Source organism: Bufo bufo, chromosome 1, assembly GCF_905171765.1.
Source record: "Bufo bufo chromosome 1, aBufBuf1.1, whole genome shotgun sequence".
NCBI lineage: Eukaryota > Metazoa > Chordata > Amphibia > Anura > Bufonidae > Bufo > Bufo bufo.
In genome coordinates, this window is record NC_053389.1 from 205884915 (window position 1) to 205907132 (window position 22218).

The following is a 22218-nucleotide window of genomic DNA, read 5'->3' on the forward strand; positions in this document are numbered from 1 at the left end:
ACAAAAACTGTGCTTTGACGGACACTAAATAACTTTACCAGCCACAGCAGTAACCACAGATTTAGCTGAATATAAATTGTAGGCCTGGTATTTAGGCCCTGGATGGATGACAGGTATCCCTTTACGGACAGAATTACACTTGGAGATGCACGGTAGCGTGTGAAGTTATTGAGAATGACCCTATCAGCACCTTCAATGTAATATACCCTTTTACGGATAGATTTAAACTTGGCCTGCTACAGCAGAAACCACTGATTTATGGAATTGCTAATTTGGGAATTGAAATTCAACCCAGAACAAAAACTGTGCTTTGACGGACACTAAATAACTTGACCAGCCACAGCAGTAACCTCGGATTTAGCTGAATATAAATTGTAGGCCTATTATTTAGGCGCTGGATGACAGGTATACGTTTACGGACAGAATTAGACTTGGAGATGCACGGTAGCGTGTGAAGTTATTGAGAATGACCCTATCAGCACCTTCAATGTAATATACCCTTTTACGGATAGATTTAAACTTGGCCTGCTACAGCAGAAACCACTGATTTATGGAATTGCTAATTTGGGAATTGAAATTCAACCCAGAACAAAAACTGTGCTTTGACGGACACTAAATAACTTTACCAGCCACAGCAGTAACCACAGATTTAGCTGAATATAAATTGTAGGCCTGGTATTTAGGCCCTGGATGGATGACAGGTATCCCTTTACGGACAGAATTACACTTGGAGATGCACGGTAGCGTGTGAAGTTATTGAGAATGACCTATCAGCAACTTCAATGTAATATACCCTTTTAAACTTGGCCTGCTACAGCAGAAACCACTGATTTAGGGAATTGCTCATTTGGGAATTGTATTTCAACCCAGAAAATTATATCCTTTGCCAGACAGCAGACAGTATTACAGCGTACGACTGTGGCCGGCACTCTTTGCGTCCGACCACTGTTAGCGCATCGTACAACACACTTTTTTCAAATTTTTAGTTTAAGTTGGTGAACACCCGTGCCCCCACACACACGCACACCAAATAAAGTTTAACACGCACACACACACACGCACACATGCACACACACACTCCCCTATGGCCCGCCGGATGTTCTCGGCTGAGGAGGCATACGCCCAGCTTGCCTTCGAGTCCGAGAGCCCCAGTGAGGACGAGGATGACCCCACTTTCCTTTTGTCATCCGCGTCCTCCTCATCATCTAGCGATGATGATGAGCCCCCAAGGCGGCGGAGACGCCGCCAGGCGGAATAAGGGGACCGCCATGCTAGGGACCCTGTGGCCACACTAGTACGAGCAGCTCTGGGGCTCGTACTAGTTTTTCGGTCCACCAGTTAAGTCCACCTGCCGGTGAACTTGTCTGGTGTACCCCAGAGCATTTTGAGCCCGCGATTCCTGATTTTGTAGGCCAACCAGGAATCCAGATTTCCACAGTGGGCTTCACTGAATATGACTATTTTAGTCTTTTTTTCAGTGACCACTTTGTAAATCTGATGGTGGAGCAAACGAACCTGTACGCCCAAGAGTTCGTTGCTCAAAACCTGGGCTCCTTTTTGGCTAGGGCCGGTGGCTGGACTCCGGTCAGTGCAGCCAAGATGAGGACGTTTTGGGGCCTCGTGCTGCATATGGGCCTAGTAAAAAACCTAGTGTCAGGCATTACTGGAGTGAGGATGTCCTCTACCAGACCCCACTTTACAGTACAGCCATGACACGCTGCCCGGTTTGAGGCCATCCAGAAATGCCTGCATTATGCAGATAATGCAGCATGTCCCCCCCAAGGTGATCCTGCCTATGACCGCCTGTACAAAATCAGGCCGGTCATCAATCCCTTTGGGGCCAAATTTGTGCAGGCCTATGTACCTGGAAGGGAGGTCGCGGTTGATGAGTCTCTCATTGCTTTCAAGGAGAGACTCATTTTCTGTCAGTATGTTCCCTCTAAGCGGGAGAGGTATGGCGTGAAGCTGTACAAACTTTGTGAGAGTACCTCAGGGTACACTTACAAGTTTCGTGTGTACGAGGGGTGAGATTCCGTATTCAAACCCCAGAATGTCCCCCCACTCTGGGTGTTAGCGGGAAACTTGTGTGGGACCTTATGCACCCACTGCTAGATAAGGGTTACCACCTGTATGTGGATAACTTTTATATTAGTATCCCCTTGTTCCAGTCCCTCTCTGCCAGATCCACATCCGCTTGTGGGACCGTGCGGAAAAATCAATGCGGCCTCCCTACCCACCCCCTCCAGGTACCTATCCCCAGGGGTGAGACCCGTGCCCTTACCAGTGGAAACCTGTTGCTGGTCAGATATAAGGACAAGAGGAATGTCCTTGTACTGTCCACAATTCATGGTAACGGCATCACCCCTGTCAATGTGCGAGGTACCGCGGCAACGCTCCTCAAGCCCGATTGTATCGTCAACTACAATCGGTATATGGGAGGAGTTGATCTCTCTGATCAAGTCCTCAAGCCATATAATGCCATGCGCAAAGCCCAGGCATGGTACAAAAAAGTTGCGGTCTACTTGGTGCAGGTTGCCTTGTACAACTCTTTTGTGCTGTCCCGGAGCACTGGCAACACAGGGAAATTCCTTTAGTTCTATGAGGCAGTCCTCAAGGACCTTATCTTTTCTGACCTGGAAAAAGCAGGCCGGAGTACCTCGCGAACTCGAGGCGCCCGGATCGTCCCTGACCAACACTTTCCAGGTGTGGTCCCCATACTAGAAAGAAAGGACGGACCCCAAAAAGGTGCAGAGTGTGTCACAGGAGGGGGATACGGAAGGACACCACTACTCAGTGTGACAGGTGCCCCGATCATCCGGGCCTCTGCATTATTGGTTGCTTCAGGGAGTACCACACTTTCATGGAGTACTAAATTTATATTCCTCTTCCCCAATTTAGCCACTGACAATTGGATAAAAACTTGAGACAATAATATTATTTTTTTCTTTCAAAAAGTAAAGTAAAACTAAAATAAATAAAAAAAGTAGACATATTAGGTATTGCCACGTCCGTAAGAATCTGCTCTATAAAAATACCCCATGACCTAACCCCTCAGATGAACACGGTAAAAAAAAAAAAAAAAAACGGTGCAAAAAAAAATTTTTTTTGGTCACCTTACATCACAAAAATGGTAATAGCAAGCGATAAAAAAAAAGTCATATGCCCCCCAAAATAGTGCCAATAAAACCATCCTCTCATCCCGCAAAAAATGAAAACCTACCTAAGATAATCGGCTAAAAACAAAAAAAAAAATAATATAGTGTAAAACATAAATACATTTAAAAAAAGGAGACATATTAGGTATCGCCACGTCCGTAAGAATCTTCTCTATAAAAATACCCCATTACATAACCCCTCAGATGAACACGGTCAAATAAATTAAATAAAAACGGTGCCAAAAGGGCAATTTTTGGGCAAATTTTCCATTTTAATCATTTTTTTTCCAGTAACAAAGCAAGGGTTAACAGCCAAACAAAACTTAATATTTATTACCCAGATTCTTCAGTTTACAGAAACACCCCATATGTGGTCAAAAACTGCTGTGAGACCAAACGGCAGGGCGCAGAAGGAAAGTTACGCCGTATGGTTTCTGGAAGGCAGATTTTGATGGCCTTTTGTTTTGACACCATGTCCCATTTGAAGCCCCCCTGATGCACCCCTAGAGTATAAACTCCATAAAAGCGACCCCATCTAAGAAACTACACCCCTCAATGTATTCAAAACTGATTTTACAAACTTTATTAACCCTTTAGGTGTTCCTCAACAGTTTATGGCAAATGGAGATGAAATTTCAGAATTTCGATTTTTGGTAACCTTGCCTCACAAAAATGTAATATAGATAAACCAAGAATCATATGTACCCTAAAAATAGTAACAACATAACTGCCACCTTATCCCATAGTTTCCAAAATGGGGTCACTTTTATGGAGTTTCTACTCTAGGGGTGCATCAGGGGGGCTTCAATTGGGACATGGTGTAAATAAACCAGTCCAGCAAAATCCGCCTTCCAAAAACCACACGGCGCACCTTTCCCTCTACGCCCTACTGTGTGCCCGTACAGTTTTTTACGGCCACATATGGGTTGTTTCTGCAAACTACAGAAAACGGGGCAATAAATATAGCATTTTGTTTGGCTGTTAACCCTTGCTTTGTTACTGGAAAAAATTGATTAAAATGGAAAATTTGCCAAAAAATTGAAATTCTCAGATTTCATCTCCATTTGCCAATAACTCTTGTGCAACACCTAAAGGGTTAACAAAGTTTGTAAAATCAGTTTTGAATACCTTGAGCGGTATAGTTTCTTAGATGGGGTCACTTTTATGGAGTTTCTACTCTAGGGGTGCATCAGGGGGGCTTCAAATGGGACATGGTGTAAATAAACCAGTCCAGCAAAATCTGCCTTTCAAAAACCACACAGCGCACCTTTCCCTCTATGCCCTACTGTGTGCCCGTACAGTAGTTTACGGCCACATATGGGTGTTTCTGCAAACTACAGAATCTGGGCAATAAATATATCATTTTGTTTGGCTGTTAACCCTTGCTTTGTTACTGGAAAAAATTGATTAATATAGAAAATTTGCCAAAAAATGAAAATTCTCTAATTTCATCTCCATTTGCCAATAACTCTTGTGCAACACCTGAAGGGTTAACAAAGTTTGTAAAATCAGTTTTGAATACCTTGAGGGGTTTAGTTTCTTAGATGGGGTCACTTTTATGGAGTTTCTACTCTAGGGGTGCATCAGGGGGGCTTCAAATGGGACATGGTGTAAATAAACCAGTCCAGCAAAATCTGCCTTCCAAAAACCACACGGTGCACCTTTCCCTCTATGCCCTACGTGTGCCCGTACAGTAGTTTATGGCCACATATGGGGTGTTTCTGCAAACTACAGAATCGGGGCAATAAATATAGCATTTTGTTTGGCTTTTAACCCTTGCTTTGTTACTGGGAAAAAATGGATTAAAATGGAAAATTTGTCAAAAAATCTAAATTCTCAAATTTTATCTCCATTTGCCATTAACTCTTGTGGAACACCTAAAGGGTTAACGACGTTTGTAAAAATCTGTTTTGAATACCTTGAGGGGTGTAGTTTCTAGAATGGGGTCATTTTTGGGTGGTTTCTATTATGTAAGCCTCACAAAGTGTCTTTAGACCTGAACTGGTCCCTAAAAATTGGGCTTTTGAAAATTTCTGAAAAATTTCAAGATTTGCTTCTAAACTTCTAAGCCTTGAAGCGTCCCCAAAAACTAAAATGTCATTCCCAAAATGATCCAAACAGGAAGTAGACATATGGGGAATGTAAAGTAATAACAATTTTTGTAGGTATTACTATGTATTATAGAGGTAGAGAAATTGAAACTTGCAAATTTTTCCAAAATTTTGGTAAATTTGGTATTTTTTTATAAATAAAGATGATTTTTTTTTTACTTCATATTACCAGTGTCATGAAGTACAATATGTGACGAAAAAACTGTCTCAGAATGGCCTGGATAAGTCAAAGCTTTTTAAAGTTATCACCACATAAAGTGACACTGGTCAGATTTGCTAAAAATGACTTGGTCCTTAAGGTGAAAATGAGCCCGGTCCCTAAGGGGTTAAAATATACATTGTGTCCTGCAAAAATAAGCCCTCATAAGACTATGTGACTGAAAATGTTTAAAAGTTATGGCTATTGGAATATAGGGATCAAAAAAAAATAATTAGAAAAACACAAATGTATCCAATCTTTAAGGCCTCATGCACACGACCGTTGTTTTATTCCGTGTCCGTTGTTCCGTTTTTTGTGATTTTCTGCGGACCCATTGACTTTCAATGGGTCCGTTGAAAACTCGGCTAATGCACCATTTGTCATCCGCGTCCGTGATCCGTGGTTCCAGTCTGTCAAAAAAATATAACCTGTCCTATTTTTTTCACGGAAAACGGTTCGCGGACCCGTTCAAGTCAATAGGACCGTGAAAAAACGCGGAGGCACACAAGATTGTCGTCTGCGCGTCCGCGTCCGTTTTTTCCTATCATTTGCATGGCAAACTTGACTTAGACTTTTTTTTACTTTCCTTCATGTCTGGTGATCCTCCAAAAATAAAGGAAGACACACGGAAACAAAAACGGAAACGGATCACGGAACAACAGAACCCCATTTTGCGGAACGGAACACAACAACGGTCGTGTGCATGAGGCCTAAGTGGTTAAACAGACTAGTAAACGTCCCCTTATGGTTTTATATTCGGAGGTTTCACTATGTTTAAAATGTAAAAGCCAGGACTTTTTATTTGAATGTGAACCCACTGTTTTAACCTCATTGGTGGATTGTTTGGATTGTTTTTTGGGTTTTCAGTTTTGGTCTGCCTTTGGTTTGTGTAGGTGCAACTAATTTATGAAATGGCACACAGTAATAATGAATTTGGTGCAAGTGAGATGTGGTTTTAGCCACTGCAACATTTGCACGTGTTTTGTGAATGTCGCAGAAGATAAATGAGACTTGACCTAATCTGTAAACTTGGCCTTAATCCCAGCACACTTTTGAAAGGGGCATAGGGTGGTGCAGGGGGGAAAATTCACAAAATGTGCATGCACCAGCGACATTTTAATGCTAGACACATGGCCTACAATATTTCATGTATATCCCTCTTGGTTTTAAAGTTTATTGGTGCTGATGGACTTCTATCAACATTGACTTGGTGTCTCCTGTTTCCTTTCATCAGAACAAAGCCCTATGAACACGTACTGTATGTCCGCAGACCTGGACTGGTGATGAGCTGATAATCTTTACTGCATTTTGCTGTACTACCATTTTGAGCCCACATGTCTATAGCATTGCTTTTAGTACCTCCCACACTGCTTATGTTCCCTTTAGGCTCACACAGTGGCTTAGTGTGCATTGCCGGCTCCCAGGGAAAGCCAAGTATTGCACCCCCTAACCTGCAGAAACGCTCCCTATTTATAGAACCATGCCCCACACACCCCTGCCATGTATAGCATGGGATCAGCGGATGATTCTTAACATACACTTCTTGCGCTCCGGTGACGTACTATTGCAGGGGTCAGAAAGGAATTCCATTCCTGAATCCCATTCAGCCCAACTGAGAGTAGTACAAATTAAATTCCCAGTGGGGCTGGCTGGGGGCATGGAGTCTAAATAGGAATGGCTTAATATTATTACTGTGGGGGGGCCTAAGTGGAGTCTGCACAAAAGGCCAATTGGAATTTTACTAGGACTTATTACTGTGCAGATTCCACTTAAGCCCCCACAGTAATAATCCAACATTATTAAAGGGGTATTCTGGTTATGTGAAGCTATAGCCATTAGATTGATAGGGGTCCTCAACCAATAATGAGAATGGGAACCCTATACTCTGTGGAACCCCCAGAAATTAACAGAGCGTTTGGATGGGCATGCACACAGCTGCTCATTCATTTTTATGGGAGTTCCGAAGATAGCCGAGTACAGGTTCCATAATTGGCTAACAAAGGTATGGCTACGGTATACATAGTGCACTATATTGAATTGTTCTTCTCCCATACTTTGCCAATACACATTAATCTGGACCTGAAATAAATATTTTTGTATTCGTCGGTCAATATACTATACACTTTTATTTATATATATTATTACCATTAGCTTCATATAAATGGTGTGACAGCAAGGAAGCATTCTGTACTGTGGCTATTTGTGGCTATTTGAAAGTGCCACACAATTAGTGCTTATAAGAATAGTGTCATACAGGGCCCCTAGGAATAGCATCCACAACAGAGCCCCCTGAAGAACATGCTGAAGAACAGTGCCAGCCATTCAGTGCTTACCAGGAATATTGACAGCAATCCAGTGCCCCAAAGACTAGTGCCTACTAAACAGTGCTGCTGGGATAGGTCATCAGTATCTGATTGGTGGGGGTCCGTCACATGAGACCCCCGCCGGTCAGCTATTTGAGAGAGCACCAATGCGGCCTTCTCTGTATCAAGCACAGGCTACCTGTTATTTAGGTTCTGTTGTGATTTTGCATACCTGGCATACTTACCCTCTGTGTATCTCCTGACGATCCTCTGCCTGCTCCTTCTGTACTGCGCTGCTCTCCTGGTATTCAGACCCCGGCTATCTCCTGACGATCCTATGCTGACTCCTTTGGTACTTCATGACACTCCTGGTATTTATGACCCCGACTTCTCCTGACTATTCTTTGCTTGCTCCATTTGTACTTCGTTGCTCTCCTGGTATTGACTCGGTCCGTTCACTCTCTGTTGTTTGTCTGGTCTGTCCTCCCTACACTTATTCTAAGATAGGGATTGCCGTCCAGTTGTCCTGTCAATAGGACTTGGGAGGCAAGTAGGCAGGGTCAGGGGTGAGGGTGGAGCACAGTGGTCACTATCCTCCCCCCTGTGTGTGTGTGTGTACGCGACCGTTACAGAATACAGGCCCTACCTAACCACTGAATCATGAATCCTCTGGTGACCCTGACAGATCACGTTTCTAACTTGATGCAGATAGTGCAGGAGCTAGGGGAGAAACTCCGTTCTTTTGAGTTAGGACAAGGTTCTTCCACTCCTCATGCCTCCAGTCCGCATTGAGAGCCGCAGATTAAGCTTCCTGAACCCTTCTCTGGAGACCGGAGGAAGTTTCTTTCCTTTAAGGATAATTGTAAACTTTATTTCCGTCTGCGCCCCTTGTCCTCCGGCTCTGAGAGTCAACGCTTGGGCATTGTCATTTCCCGATTACAGGGTGATCCTCAGGAGTGGGCGTTCTTCTTACCAGCTGACGCCAGTTGTTTAGCATCTGTAGAGGGTTTTTTTCAGGCCCTGGGTACCCTGTATGATAAACCAAACAAAACCCCTTTGCTTGGTTTTCCTTCCTTTGAGTGATATCTGGATTTCACTGTGTTGTAGACCCATAAATGGGGCTCCACAACTATTTTGCATATGATGAACCAGACAGGGCACTGGTAGCCGAGACCGCTCTTTAGGCACTGGTTCAGGGCGATCAACCTGCGGAAGGTTATTGCACCCAATTTAGAAGGTGGTGTGTTCCCTCAGGGTGGAATGAACCAGCCCTTGAGAGTCAGTTCAGGTCAGGTCTGTCTGATAACCTGAAAGACCTAATAGTGAGTTATCAGCTTCCAGAAACTCTAGAGGAGATGATGACCCTAGTTGTTCGACTCGACCGACGGGTTAGAGCGAGACGACAGGAACGACAGTTCTCTTCTCAGACGGTGGTCCAGCCTGAGATCTGTCCCAGGAACGAAGCAGAGGTCTCTTCCGAAGAACCCATGCAGGTCGGCATGACCCGAGGGAATCTGCGCCGCAGACGTGGAGTGTGTTTTTACTGCGGAGATCCTGACCATTGGATAAACCAGTGTCCTAAGAAGATCCTCTCCATCAAATCTCCCAAGGAAAGGCAACCTAAAGACCAGGTACACCCTAATATTATGAAATGTAAGCCTTTAGTACCTATAACGATATCTCTGGGTGTAAATAAGTTGTCCGGTAAGGCCTTTATTGACTCTGGCTCAGCGGCCAGCTTTATTGATTCTGAATACGCTATAAGACTGGGAATTCCAATTGTTGTTCTACCTACGCCTATCCACATCATGGCTATTGATGCCATTCGCCTGGTGGGTGGTATGGTGAGGTCGTGTACCTCAGAGATTTCTTTAATTGTGGGTGTGTGTCACTCTGAGAAATGCTCCCTGTTAGTCCTGGAGAACTTACCGGTCGAGGTCGTACTGGGGTTGCCTTGGCTCCAATTACACAAACCCACTATAGATTGGACCAGAGGGGAGTTGGTGAAATGGGGACCTACGTGTGACTCGTGCTTGTCTGTGGTACAGGTTGGGGTCTCAGTAGAATGTGATACATTGCCCACAGTAAGGAATATACAGATGTGTTCTCATCATCGTCCCCGGAGGCTCTACCACCCCATAGACCTTATGATTACGCCATAGAATTAGTAGAGGGTGCCAGGTTTCCTAAGGGGCATATTTATAATCTTTCTAAGCCCGAATGCAAGGCTATGGAGGATTATATTAAGGAAAGCCTCAGTAAGGGGCACATTAGACCCTCTGTCTCTCCGATGGGGGGCGGGGTTTTCTTTGTTAAGAAGAAGGATGGTGGTCTCAGACCTTGCATCGATTACCGGAAATTAAATAAGATCACTATACGGAATAGATACTCCCTCCCATTAATTCCAGATTTATTTAACCAGGTACTGGGGCAACCTGGTTTTCTAAAATTGACCTGAAAGGGGCATATAACATTATCCGAATCAAGCAGGGAGACGAATGGAAGACAGCATTCAATACTCTGGCTGGACACTTTAAATATCTGGTTATGCCTTTTGGACTCAGCAATGCCCCAGCTGTGTTCCAAAACTTCATGAACGATATTCTCAGGGAGTTCTTGGGTAAATTTGTCATTGTCTACCTTGAAGACATTTTGATGTTTTCCCCTGATTTCGAATCTCAGGTGTTTCATGTTAGGCAAGTGTTGGAGGATTTGAGGGGAAATCAGTTATCCGCTAAGCAAGAGAAATGTGTCTTTGGAGTACAGGAAATACTATTTCTAGGTCACGTTCTGACTTTTCACGCCTTCAAAATAGATCCTAGTAAGGTACTAGCAATTAAGGAATGGGTAAGGCCTTCATCCTTAAAGGCCTTACAACGTTTCCTAGGGTTTGCCAATTACTACCGTAAAATCATAAAGAATTTTTCGGTAATTGCTAGACCGTTGACCGACCTCACTAAGAAAGGGGTGAATTTGGAGGATTGGTCTACTGAGGCTGTAACTTCATTTGAAACCCTAAAGAAGGCATTTAGTAGCGCTCCCATTCTGATCCAGCCAGATCAGGAGAAACCTTTTATTGTGGAGGTGGATGCGTCCGAGGACGGGGCAGGAGCGGTCCTCTCACAAGGTCCTGCTAACCTTACTAACCTGGGACCCTGTGCCTTCTTTTCCAGAAAATGTTCCCCCACCAAGAGAAACTATGACATAGGGAATCGGGAATTGCTGGCCATTAAATGGGCGTTTGAGGAGTTGAGGCATTTTCTGGAAGGGGCAAAACATTCTGTCACTGTTGTCACTAACCATAAGAACCTAATGTTCCTCAAGTCTGCTAAGAGGTTGAATCCCCCCAGCTTCCGTGCGTTTCAGCCTACAGATGCACCACCTGAATCCATTCTACCAGCTAATATCTTTGTAGCAGCCTTGACCCAGGATATCACGGCTCTCATTAAGGCTGAACAACATCTGGCCCCGTCACCTACTCCAACAGATAAGTTGTTTGTTCCCGTACAGTTTTGTCTCCGGCTGTTGGGTGAGTGTCATGATTCTGCCTTTTGTGGACATCCTGGTATTGAGGGCACTAAGGAGCTGGTTTCTAGATCATATTGGTGGTCCACTCTAGCTAGGGATGTCAAGTTCTGTCGCCTGCGAGGTTTGTGCCAGGTCTAAGACACCTAGGACTCGTCCTGCTGGTGACCTACGACCCCTGGCCATTCCCAGTATACCCTGGTCCCATATCTCGATGGACTTTATCACTGACCTGCTGCCTGCGGAGGGTAAGACTGTGGTTTGGGTAGTGGTCGATAGGTTTACCAAGATGGTTCATTTTATTCCCCTGTCTAAACTCCCGAATGCTAAAATCCTGGTGTCTATATTTGTGAAACAGATTGTACGTTTACATGGTATTCCAGAGAATATTGTATCTGACAGGGGTGTGCAGTTTGTGTCCAAGTTTTGGAGAGCCTTCTGTCATAAATGTCAGATTTCATAGTCTTTTTCGTCCGCCTACTATGGTGAGAGTAATAGGCAGACTGAACGCCTATGGAACAATTCCTTAGGTCATATGTTGCTGATGACCAGCAAATATGGGTTAAATATCTTCCGTTGGCCGAATTTGCTCTGCATAACCATGTTAATTCTTCTGCTGATGTCTCCCCGTTCTGTTGTAACTATGGTTTTCATCCTCGTTTTAATGACTTACAAGGATGGAAGAATCTTCCTCCGGCTAGCCTCACTAAGCCCCATTCCTTACCAATAACCACACTGACACCTTCTTGCTTGCTAAAATGACCATTACGGCCAACTTTATTATACACACAAATAAAATAATAACAACAAGCACTTTAATACATCCTTCAACATTATGAGCCACTGTACCGTAACAAGGATCCTGGAGGGCAACCCAAACAAGCGGTATCTTCCGTAACCATCTCTCCTTATACTTCAAAATTACCCTTGGCCGCACTCACCGACCCAAGGGCACCAAATCCTTGAAGTATCCAAGTATCTCCTCCTGTAGACCTTTTAGCCCAAACAGGAGCCCCATCCTCGGCATTCACAAACCACATGAGATACAGGCTCCAACATGTCCTGCATCTCTTAAACCATTGTATTGCTCCCCCAGGATCTCATATCAATCAGCCCCCAATTCCACCTACCACACTTACCTCAATCTACCAAATAAGGGCGGGAGGGCGGGAAACACTCTGCCTTGCACTGACGACTGCCTCACAAACCACTCCCCCAAACCCTATATACTGCCCGCGAAAATTCTACTCCTCCCCCCAGCAATCTTCCTGACCTTAACCCCTTCCTAGTCTGAGATCTTCCCCCCAAGTCAATGTGCACCCTGCTATGTCTGCGCCTCGCTCCATAGCTGTTATTCTGGGTCATTCGTCTCCTCCTCTAACCCCGAGGCGGATAAGGTCTCTGAACTGTGCACAGTTTGGGCTCGGGTTCAATCAAACATAGAAAAGGCTCAAAATACTCAGAACGTCTAGGCCAAAAGAAGACGTTCTAAGGGGGTGAACTTTCAGGTTGGGGATAAGGTGTGGTTGTCCTCCAAGAATCTCTCACTGAAGGTAGCTTCTAGAAAATTTGCTCCTCGTTTTATAGGGCCGTATAAAATTACGAAAGTGATTAACCCGGTATCGTTTAGGTTGTGTTTCATAAATCCCTACTTAAAAAATATATTGAACCTGTCGTACCATCGCAATCCGCGCCTCCGCCGATTCTTGTTAATGATTCTGTAGAGTATGTGGTGTCTAAGATTGTGGATGTCAGAAGAGGGTGCAATTCTTTACAGTACCTGGTCCACTGGAAGAGCTATGGACCCGAGGAAAGGTCTTGGGTACCAGCTAGGGAGGTTCATGCCCCTAGACTGGTTCGAAAATTTCATGCTGGCCATCCTTGGTAGCTATCGCCTGAAGTCTTGGGTCCTGTGGCCCTGCATAAGGGGAGGGGTACTGTTACGGGGCGCCGCGGACGCACTGACTCTCCACAGCGCCGACGGTGCCCCGCCTCTGCACAGGAGCAAGGACGCGTGCAGCGTCCTCGTCTCCTAGGTGATGGGGGGGACCCAGCCGCGCACGTTTTTTCAGCGTGGCCGGCGTCCTCGGTTCCCCCAGCAACCTGATTAAGCCTGAGCACCGAGCTGGGCACTCGGTGCTCAGCCATGAACAGCAGGGCGAGTCATGTGACGCTGGCCACGTCACATGATCCCTGCTACTCAGTATTTAAACAGGCAGCCTGCTGGCCACAGGTTACCTGTTATTTAGGTTCTGTTGTGATTTTGCATACCTGGCATACTTACCCTCTGTGTATCTCCTGACGATCCTCTGCCTGCTCCTTCTGTACTGCGCTGCTCTCCTGGTATTCAAACCCCGGCTATCTCCTGACGATCCTATGCTGACTCTTTTGGTACTTCACGACGCTCCTGGTATTTATGAACCCGGCTTCTCCTGACTATTCTTTGCTTTCTCCATTTGTGCTCGGATCGGCTCATGCTGAGAGGGTACCCTACCTAAGCCTATACTCCACCCCCCCCAACCTAGAAGCAGCAGAGTTATGCCGGAACTGCTTATCGAAGGGTAGCCTAAAGGGGGCTACCCCAATGATGAGACCTGAAAGAAGGGAGTGCTCCTGGGTGGGTTGAAATCGTTCGAACCGACAAGTGGGGGGAGGAGGACCAGGTTTAAATAGTGAACGCCCCGCCTCCCCTCACACAAATGCGGCACTCTTAATTGCCTACCACTTGTGCTCGGATCGGCTCATGCTGAGAGGGTACCCTACCTAAGCCTATACTCCACCCCCCCAACCTAGAAGCAGCAGAGTTATGCCGGAACTGCTTATCGAAGGGTAGCCTAAAGGGGCCAAAAGAACCATGCATAGGAGTTAGAAAACTTGATAACAGAAACTACAGACCAAAACTCGAAAGCCAATGATATTTCGTATAAGGATCCGGGATATTACGCATGGAACACGCGGAACTGCGATGACCCAACTGTTTGATGACATGTACTGGCACCTTATGCATGGACGCCGCCGCTGCCGCGCCCATGCGGAAGGAATGTCCTGTGATCCAGCGAGGACCGACCCCTGAACCTGTCAACTAACCTGAATGTACGTAAGAAAGGCTGCGGTGGTTAGCCGGGCATTGCCTAGTTCGAGTACGGGAGAACATGCCGCTTGGACTAAATACTACACAGCCAAGCCTCCAAGGCCTGCACCGGACACCATCTGCTGTCCGTGGGAAAGTATCTGACCGCCACTGGTTGCCCCGGCCGTGACGTCTTGGACGAGGCCAAGGTGAGGACATAGATGGACCCGCGCCGGATGAGCTGACCTTTCCGCAGGCACCCAGCCAGCGTATTGGTGCCCATGAGCTCGCCTGACCTGAGGAATCCATGGAAGGCCAGGTACAAGGCTGTTTCTACCAGAGCGCTAACCTGTTGCCCGAACGGTTTGCCCCTGCAGTTTGCCTGTCACGGCCTGAACAAGCTACCGGTAAATGGCTGACGCCCATTTCGTTTCACAACAGACATCTTGCGCAAACCCTTCAACGCCGCTTTGATCGGGTGGGCGGAGAAGAGTGACGGTAGGTCCGGATGTAGCCTGTACCAATGGTGCTGAATACCTGCCATGTATAGTTAACAATGCTATAGGACAGGTTTAATTGAGAGTGGCAAAAACCCTGACAAAGCCCAATAGGTGAGTGATAGGCCCCCGGCCAGCGGCCGGGTAGGTGTTCTCATATCTCTGAAACAGGCGCCAAGCTGTCTTGTAAGCCCTCAGAGTATTACTGGCCAAGGAATTGGCCATCAGTCTCTTAGCTATGGTGAGATGGGAGACTTGTCCCAGCGCAGCTGGGCCTGGTGAGGAAATTTTTTTTTTTTTAATCTCCATGCGTGAGAGACTCTAATGGCGGAGTCCTGTGTGTAAACCTAAAGCGGAGAAGCCATGCGTGAGAGACTAATGGCGGAGCCATGCGTGAGAGACTAATGGCGGAGTTATATGTGTAAAACTAAAACGGAGAAGCCATGCGTGAGAGACTCAGATGGCGGAGTCATATGTGTAACCTAAAACGGGGAAGCCATGCGTGAGACTCTAATGGCGGAGACATATGTGTGAACCTAAACGGAGAAGCCATGCGTGAGAGACTAATGGCGGAGTCATATGTGTAACCTAAAACGGAGAAGCCATGCGTGAGAGACTCTAATGGCGGAGTCATATGTGTAAACCTAAAACGGAGCAGCCATGCGTGAGAGATTCTAATGACGGAGTCATATGTGCCAACCTAAAACGGAGAAGCCAGGCGTGAGAGACTAATGGCGGACTCGTATGTGTAAAACTCACACTGAGAAGCCATGCGTGAGAGACTCTAATGGCGGAGTCATATGTGTAACCTAAAATGGGGAAGCCATGCGTGAGAGACTCTAATGGCGGAGTCATATGTGTAAACCTAAAACGGAGAAGCCATGCGTGAGAGACTCAGATGGCGGAGTCATATGTGTAACCTAAAACGGGGAAGCCATGCGTGAGACTCTAATGGCGGAGACATATGTGTGAACCTAAACGGAGAAGCCATGCGTGAGAGACTAATGGCGGAGTCATATGTGTAACCTAAAACGGAGAAGCCATGCGTGAGAGACTCTAATGGCGGAGTCATATGTGTAAACCTAAAACGGAGCAGCCATGCGTGAGAGATTCTAATGGCGGAGTCATATGTGCCAACCTAAAACGGAGAAGCCATGCGTGAGAGACTCTAATGGCGGAGTCATATGTGTAAACCTAAAACGGAGAAGCCATGCGTGAGAGACTAATGGCGGAGACATATGTGTGAACCTAAACGGAGAAGCCATGCGTGAGAGACTCTAATGGCAGATCCGTATGTGTAAAACTAACACGGAGAAGCCATGCGTGAGAGACTCAGATGGCGGAGTCATATGTGTAAACCTAAAACGGAGAAGCCATGCGTGAGAGACTCAAAAATGTATTTTTTATTTTTTATTTATATATATATATATATATATATTTTTTTTCTCTATCAACCACTTAAGCAGCTCTCGTATGGGCACAGCTCTGAGTACGAGCATGAAGAGCATGGTATAACGCAGATCACCTGCACGGACTAACTAACATCCTGAGCCTAAATAACCCCCTTGGAACCTTATGTACGGCCGGCAGCAGGAAGCCAGCCACCGCCTATGATCTGCTCCCCCTGCCCGAGCCTAGTACTCCTTCCCCAGATCCCTGCCTACCTAACGGCACGGCGGCCCGTGCCAGACTTTATTGAAGATGAGGAGCCTTACCCCCCAGCCACGTGGGGAGCTCACGCTGCTCCCTGGCAGAATGCACCAGTGCGGGGGAGCCCCCCCCCCCTCAGCTAGGGCCGACCCACCGCCGGCTGGACACTCGTACCGCGTGGGGAGCAGCGCCACTCCCTGGCAATGTGCACCGGATCAGAGGGAGCCCTTCCTTTACCGTGGGCCCCGGCCCCCGCTGGTTTGAACCGTGTGCCGCGTGAGGAGCCGCACAGCTCCCTGGCATTGTGCGCCGGTGCGGGAGTGCCCCCCACCTCACCTAGGGGCTGGTTATTGTGACTGGAACCCGCTGGGAGACTGAAGCCTAACTGGACCTACCTGTGACCGTGAAGGCTGACCTCCCAGGCCGTGGCTGACCCACGTGCGTAGTCGTGACACAACTACCCGTAGATGCCCACCCAGTGCCTGTAGTTAACGGGAGTGCGACCGAGTCTGTGGATGTGACTGACTAGCCCCTGTAATCGTGAGGGGACCCTACATCGAGAGTAGCGGTAACGGACCATCGCCTGTAGACGTGGTAGTATTACCTCATGAGTCTGTTGACATGAGACTAATGCCTGCAGTCGTGGCCGGTCTTAATAATGAGTCTGTAGTCGTAACGGATTTGTGCCTGCAGTCGTGGCAGGGCTTTAGAGCGGGTCTGTAGTCGTGACAGACTGATGCCTGCAGTCGTGGCAGGACTTTATAACGAGTCTGCAGTCGTGACAGACTGATGCCTGCAGTCGTGGCAGGGCTTTATAACGGGTCTGTAGTCGTGACAGACTGATGCCTGCAGTCGTGGCAGGACTTTATAACGAGTCTGTAGTCGTGACAGACTGATGCCTGCAGTCGTGGCAGGGCTTTATAACGGGTCTGTAGTCGTGACAGACTGTTGCCTGCAGTCGTGGCAGGGCTTTAGAGCGGGTCTGTAGTCGTGACAGACTGATGCCTGCAGTCGTGGCAGGGCTTTATAAGGAGTCTGTAGTCGTGACAGACCTGGCAAAGCAACATTCCTATCTATACCATTATTATTATTTTATTTTATTTTATTTTTTTCTCCCCCCACCAAAGGCCACGACTGTAGGCGCCACCCTGTAAGAGATGCGCCAGAGGCCTGGACATAATATTCCACCATCCCCCGTCCCCCAAGCCTATGCAGGAGAAAAGAGGGGGTTGGCCCCCGCATGCACCACCCCTGACTCACCTGGCGGCCATGACAGCCACGAACCCCACAGTATCGTAAGTTAGCCCACCACCCGTGGACCTGAATAACCAAGGACAGACGTGTGAGTGAGCGCACGCCAGCTGGGCGACACTTCACTCATGCCACCGCTCCCTAGCTAACCACCGGATTATTGTGACTGCGCCCGATTCAACCCCCTGACTGACCGTATGGGCTTACGGGCAGCCCGGCTGCGTGCGCAAAGTGACGTGGCCAGCCCCCCTCCTTGAAGCCCTCTTTATATTTGATCCTTGAACATATTCCAAATTTTATTTAATTTTTTTTTTTTTTTTTTTTTTTATACTCCTGCCTTAGTACCTAGCCACTGTGCCTGAGCAGAGGAGCCCTGCACCTGGACTGCAGTACCAGTATGGGCCTGTAGGTGTCGACCATCCCCCGCCCTCTCTCAAGCCAGGACCTGCTGGAGCGCAGCAAGCCAGTGATTCCCTTCTAGGTTAGAATTAACCATTGAAATCATAACTTGTTATACAGTGCACATGTCTGAGTATCTGCTTATCTTGTCTTGCCTGAGTTTGGCGCAGTAAAGAAGACGAGTTTATTCTGCAGCGGATTCCTAGACATGACTGAAAGTCACATAAGCATGTCCACCTTCACTGCCTCGCTAATTGTAATTACCAAGAGAACGTGCATCAGGATCGGCTGTGAGGGATTTGCGCTCCGCCATGTGGAACATTGCATCCCGTGCCCACCGCTATCGACTATTTGTACAGGGAAAGCCGCGGCGTATTAATCGCCTATAGGTTTCGGCTTCCGTCCCCTGATCCTGCAGCTGGACCTCCGCTTACTGATTGCAGCTAATGAATAGACCCCTGTGTGAGCGGACGGCGTTTTCCTCTACGGCGGAACGTTCTGATACGGGAGTGAGATATATAACGCTGCGTCGTGGAGCCGACGGCCGGCGTGACCGATGCTCAGGGTATGCGAGCGGACGTCGTGACCCGTCGCTGCTGAGCCACAGGTGAGGGGTGCCTGCCTGGGGGACGCTGCATGTGGGAGCGGGGGTGCTTAGCGCAGGGCCTGGAGCGGATCGGGGTGCCTGTCTCGGGGTGCCGGAAGCGATCGGGAGTGCGGGCAGTCTCCAGCGCAGCTGGGGACCGGCGGCACGCTCGGCAGCCCCACATGTTATACATAGCGAGACGGGTGTGCAAGCCACCCTGCCTACCTAATCACCGTAGCGACGAGCTCGACGCAGCCGATCCCCCGATCCTCCAGTGACGCATGCCCTTCTCTGGCACCAACCCACTAGCCGATTCGAAATCGTTCGAACCGACAAGTGGGGGGAGGAGGGCCAGGTTTAAATAGTGAACGCCCCGCCTCCCCTCACACAAATGCGGCACTCTTAATTGCCTACCACTTGTACTTCGTTGCTCTCCTAGTATTGACTAGGTCCGTTCACTCTCTGTTGTTTGTCTGGTCTGTCCTCCCAGCACTTATGCCAAGATAGGGATTGCCGTCCAGTTGTCCCCTGTCATTAGGACTTGCGAGGCAAGTAGGCAGGGCCAGGGGTGAGGGTGGAGCGCAGTGGTCACTATCTTCCCCCCTGTGTGTGTGTGTGTACCCGACCGTTGAACATACATTGTAAAGCGGCTGTGCTTGGTATCACTTGAATGGGGCTGAGCTGCACCAGCGTTCGCTTCCTTTCTGTATTCCACACACACAATTCTTCTTTTTTGTAATGCTAGCCTTTCCTTTCACTATCCCTGGCAGTAAAATGCAAGATTTTTTGACTTTTTACTGTCTCTGACTCCCTAAGATCGTTTCTCTAACAGACACATAGACCCATGCACCCTCATTCACAGCCTAGTACAGAATGGCGTTCTGTTCATTCTGCTAGGGAACCTTCCTGCCTACTGAAACACTGATTGGCTCATCTAGGCTGTTGGCCTCTGAGCCAATAAAGGCAAGCCCCTCCTACTTTATCTCAGGATCATGTAAGCATCGTTCTTCTTACTCCCTAGTGCTTTTTTACCGCTGACATTTGCAGTAAAATACGTACTGGATTCACCTGAAATGAACTTGAAAAAGTTTGGGTTCATCCGTCACCTGAAAAAATCCAGTTTGTTCATCTTTAGTTTAAAGAATAGAGTGTGCTAATATAATTGTGAAGTGTATTATTTTATGTTCTATTAAAAACAAAGTTTACAGGTTTTGCAATGTGTATTAAAATGCATGCCAAGTAAGGTGATGGGAGTTTCTGAACTGTAACCCACAATTCTCAAATAAAGGTAAATTATTAACTGCCTGTGTCCTGTAAGTTATAATGCCAACAATCCATTTTAACCACCCACAAATTAATTCTAATTATGAAATGAACTGAAACCTAAAACTGTGACGAGCAAGACCTTCACGTTTGGGATTCGGAGAAGGTAGGCAAAAGCTCTAAACTGCATTTGAAAAGATCAGTCATTTCCAAGAGTCCATAATTTTATTGTGATCCCACCATTAACCTTTTTACTTTTTGTTAGTGCCATTTGTCTTATCTGAACATTTTATCCCTATTGAGTGTTTTTCAGCATGAGAGGATTGTATACTGCAGGATTTGTATTTTCTTAACGCACTACTAGCTTATAACTTACTGAAATCCAATATTGTTTTTCCCTATCCTCACATTAAATTGTACATTTCTCTGTTAGCGTATGACTACATTATGGTGTATTGAGTATATCAAGCAGGGCTGGGGTTTCCTGAGTCAGTCCCTGGCAGAAGAGAAACCCTTCTGCATACCTTACAAGTGCCCCTTACAAGCCCCTATCAAGACTAAGGTGGAGACACTGCGCTGAAGAAGAAGAAGAAGAAGAAAGACTTAAAACTCCCCTCTTATATTAAAGACTTAAAGGGGCTGTGCACAGTAGTATATATTTGTGACCTATCTTAAAGATAGGTCATCAGTATCTGATCAGCAGAGGTCCAACACCTGGCACCCCTGCCTATCAGCAGTTTAACCCTTAGGATACCGGAGGGTTTTTGTTTTTTGCGTTTTAATTTTTTTCTCTATCTTCCTTGAGTACTGAACGTACGCTCTGTAAAACGCCCGATGCCCCAAGAAGTTCAGGAGCTTCTTTGGGGCGTAGGGTCGCGCATTCCCGTACATAGACTTCTGGGAACGCGCGACACTGGGCGTTCGCTTGTCTCTGTATGCGCGATTGCAAACGCCCGTACAATCGCACATACAGAGCGTACGTTCTGAACATACAGAGCGTACTGAACGTACGCTCTGTATGTGCGATTGTACGGGCGTTTGCAATCGCGCATACAGAGACAAGCGAACGCCCAGTGTCGCACGTTCCAGAAGTCTATGTACGGGAATGCGCGACACTACGCCCCAAAGAAGCTCCTGAACTTCTTGGGGCATCGGGCGTTTTACAGCGCCATTGTACGCGCTGTAAAACGCCCAGGTGAGAACCATGCCTGTTATAATTTTTTTATTTTTCTGTTCACATAGCTGTATGAGGGCTTAATTTTTGCAGAACAAGTTGTACTTTCTAATGCCACCATTTATTGTGGAATATAATGTAGTGGGAAGCAGGAAAAAAAATTCGAAATGGGTTAGAATTAAAAAAAATAATAATAATTCCTCCCACGGCGTTCCATTTGCAGCAAAACTGACCTGTGCCCTTCATTCTCTAGGTCAGTACGATTACAACGATACCACATATGTATAGGTTTTTTATGTCTAAATAGTGTAAAATGAAATATAAACATTTTTTTTACATCATCATATTCTGACCCCCATAACTTTGGGGACTTGTGTATATAGAATATATGTATCAGGCCTCAATTACATCTCAACAGAGGTTGTTATCAAGCTTTCCCAAACTACAGAATTCTAAATTTTCCTATTAACGCTGGGTTCACACCAGAGCGTACTGAACGTACGCTCTGTATGTGCGATTGCACGGGCGTTTGCAATCGCGCATACAGAGACAAGCGAACGCCCAGTGTCGCGCGTTCCCAGAAGTCTATGTACGGGAATGCGCGACACTACGCCCCAAAGAAGCTCCTGAACTTCTTGGGGCATCGGGCGTTTTACAGCGCCATTGTACGCACTGTAAAACGCCCAGGTGAGAACCATGCCGATAGGGAAGCATTGGTTTCTCCTTGTTGAGCGTTTTACAGCGCGTAGGAACGCGCTGTAAAACGCTCAGGTATGAACCAGCTGTTAAGTAGTGATAAATCCCTTTAACCACCTCCCGACCGCCTAACGCAGGGATGCGTCCTGCGGGCGGCTGGGTTATTCCTCCTTGACGCATCGGCGCGTCATCTCGCGTGAGCCGAGATTTCCTGTGAACGTGCGCTCACTGGATCGCAAGGTAAACGAGTTGATCTACAGCCTGCCAGCGGCGATCATTCGCTGGCAGGCTGTAGATCCGATTTTTTTAACCCAAAAAGGTATATTAGACGCTGTTTTG

At 46.9% G+C, this 22218-nt stretch overlaps 1 protein-coding gene across 2 annotated transcripts in view; it reads left to right on the forward strand.

The window, feature by feature from the left end:
* Window positions 1–6705: 6705 nt before the first annotated feature.
* The window catches only part of LOC121002964 (sulfotransferase 2B1-like), a 153749-nt gene continuing 138236 nt past the window's right edge, over window positions 6706–22218 (forward strand). The window contains exon 1 of one of the 2 annotated variants that reach the window (XM_040434567.1): window positions 6706–6723. In XM_040434567.1, the coding sequence (XP_040290501.1) occupies window positions 6711–6723 (13 nt within the window). In that variant the 5' untranslated portion in view covers window positions 6706–6710. Of the gene's footprint in view, window positions 6724–20071; window positions 20176–22218 lie in introns of those variants that run through there. The other variant, XM_040434568.1, reaches the window with a different exon arrangement.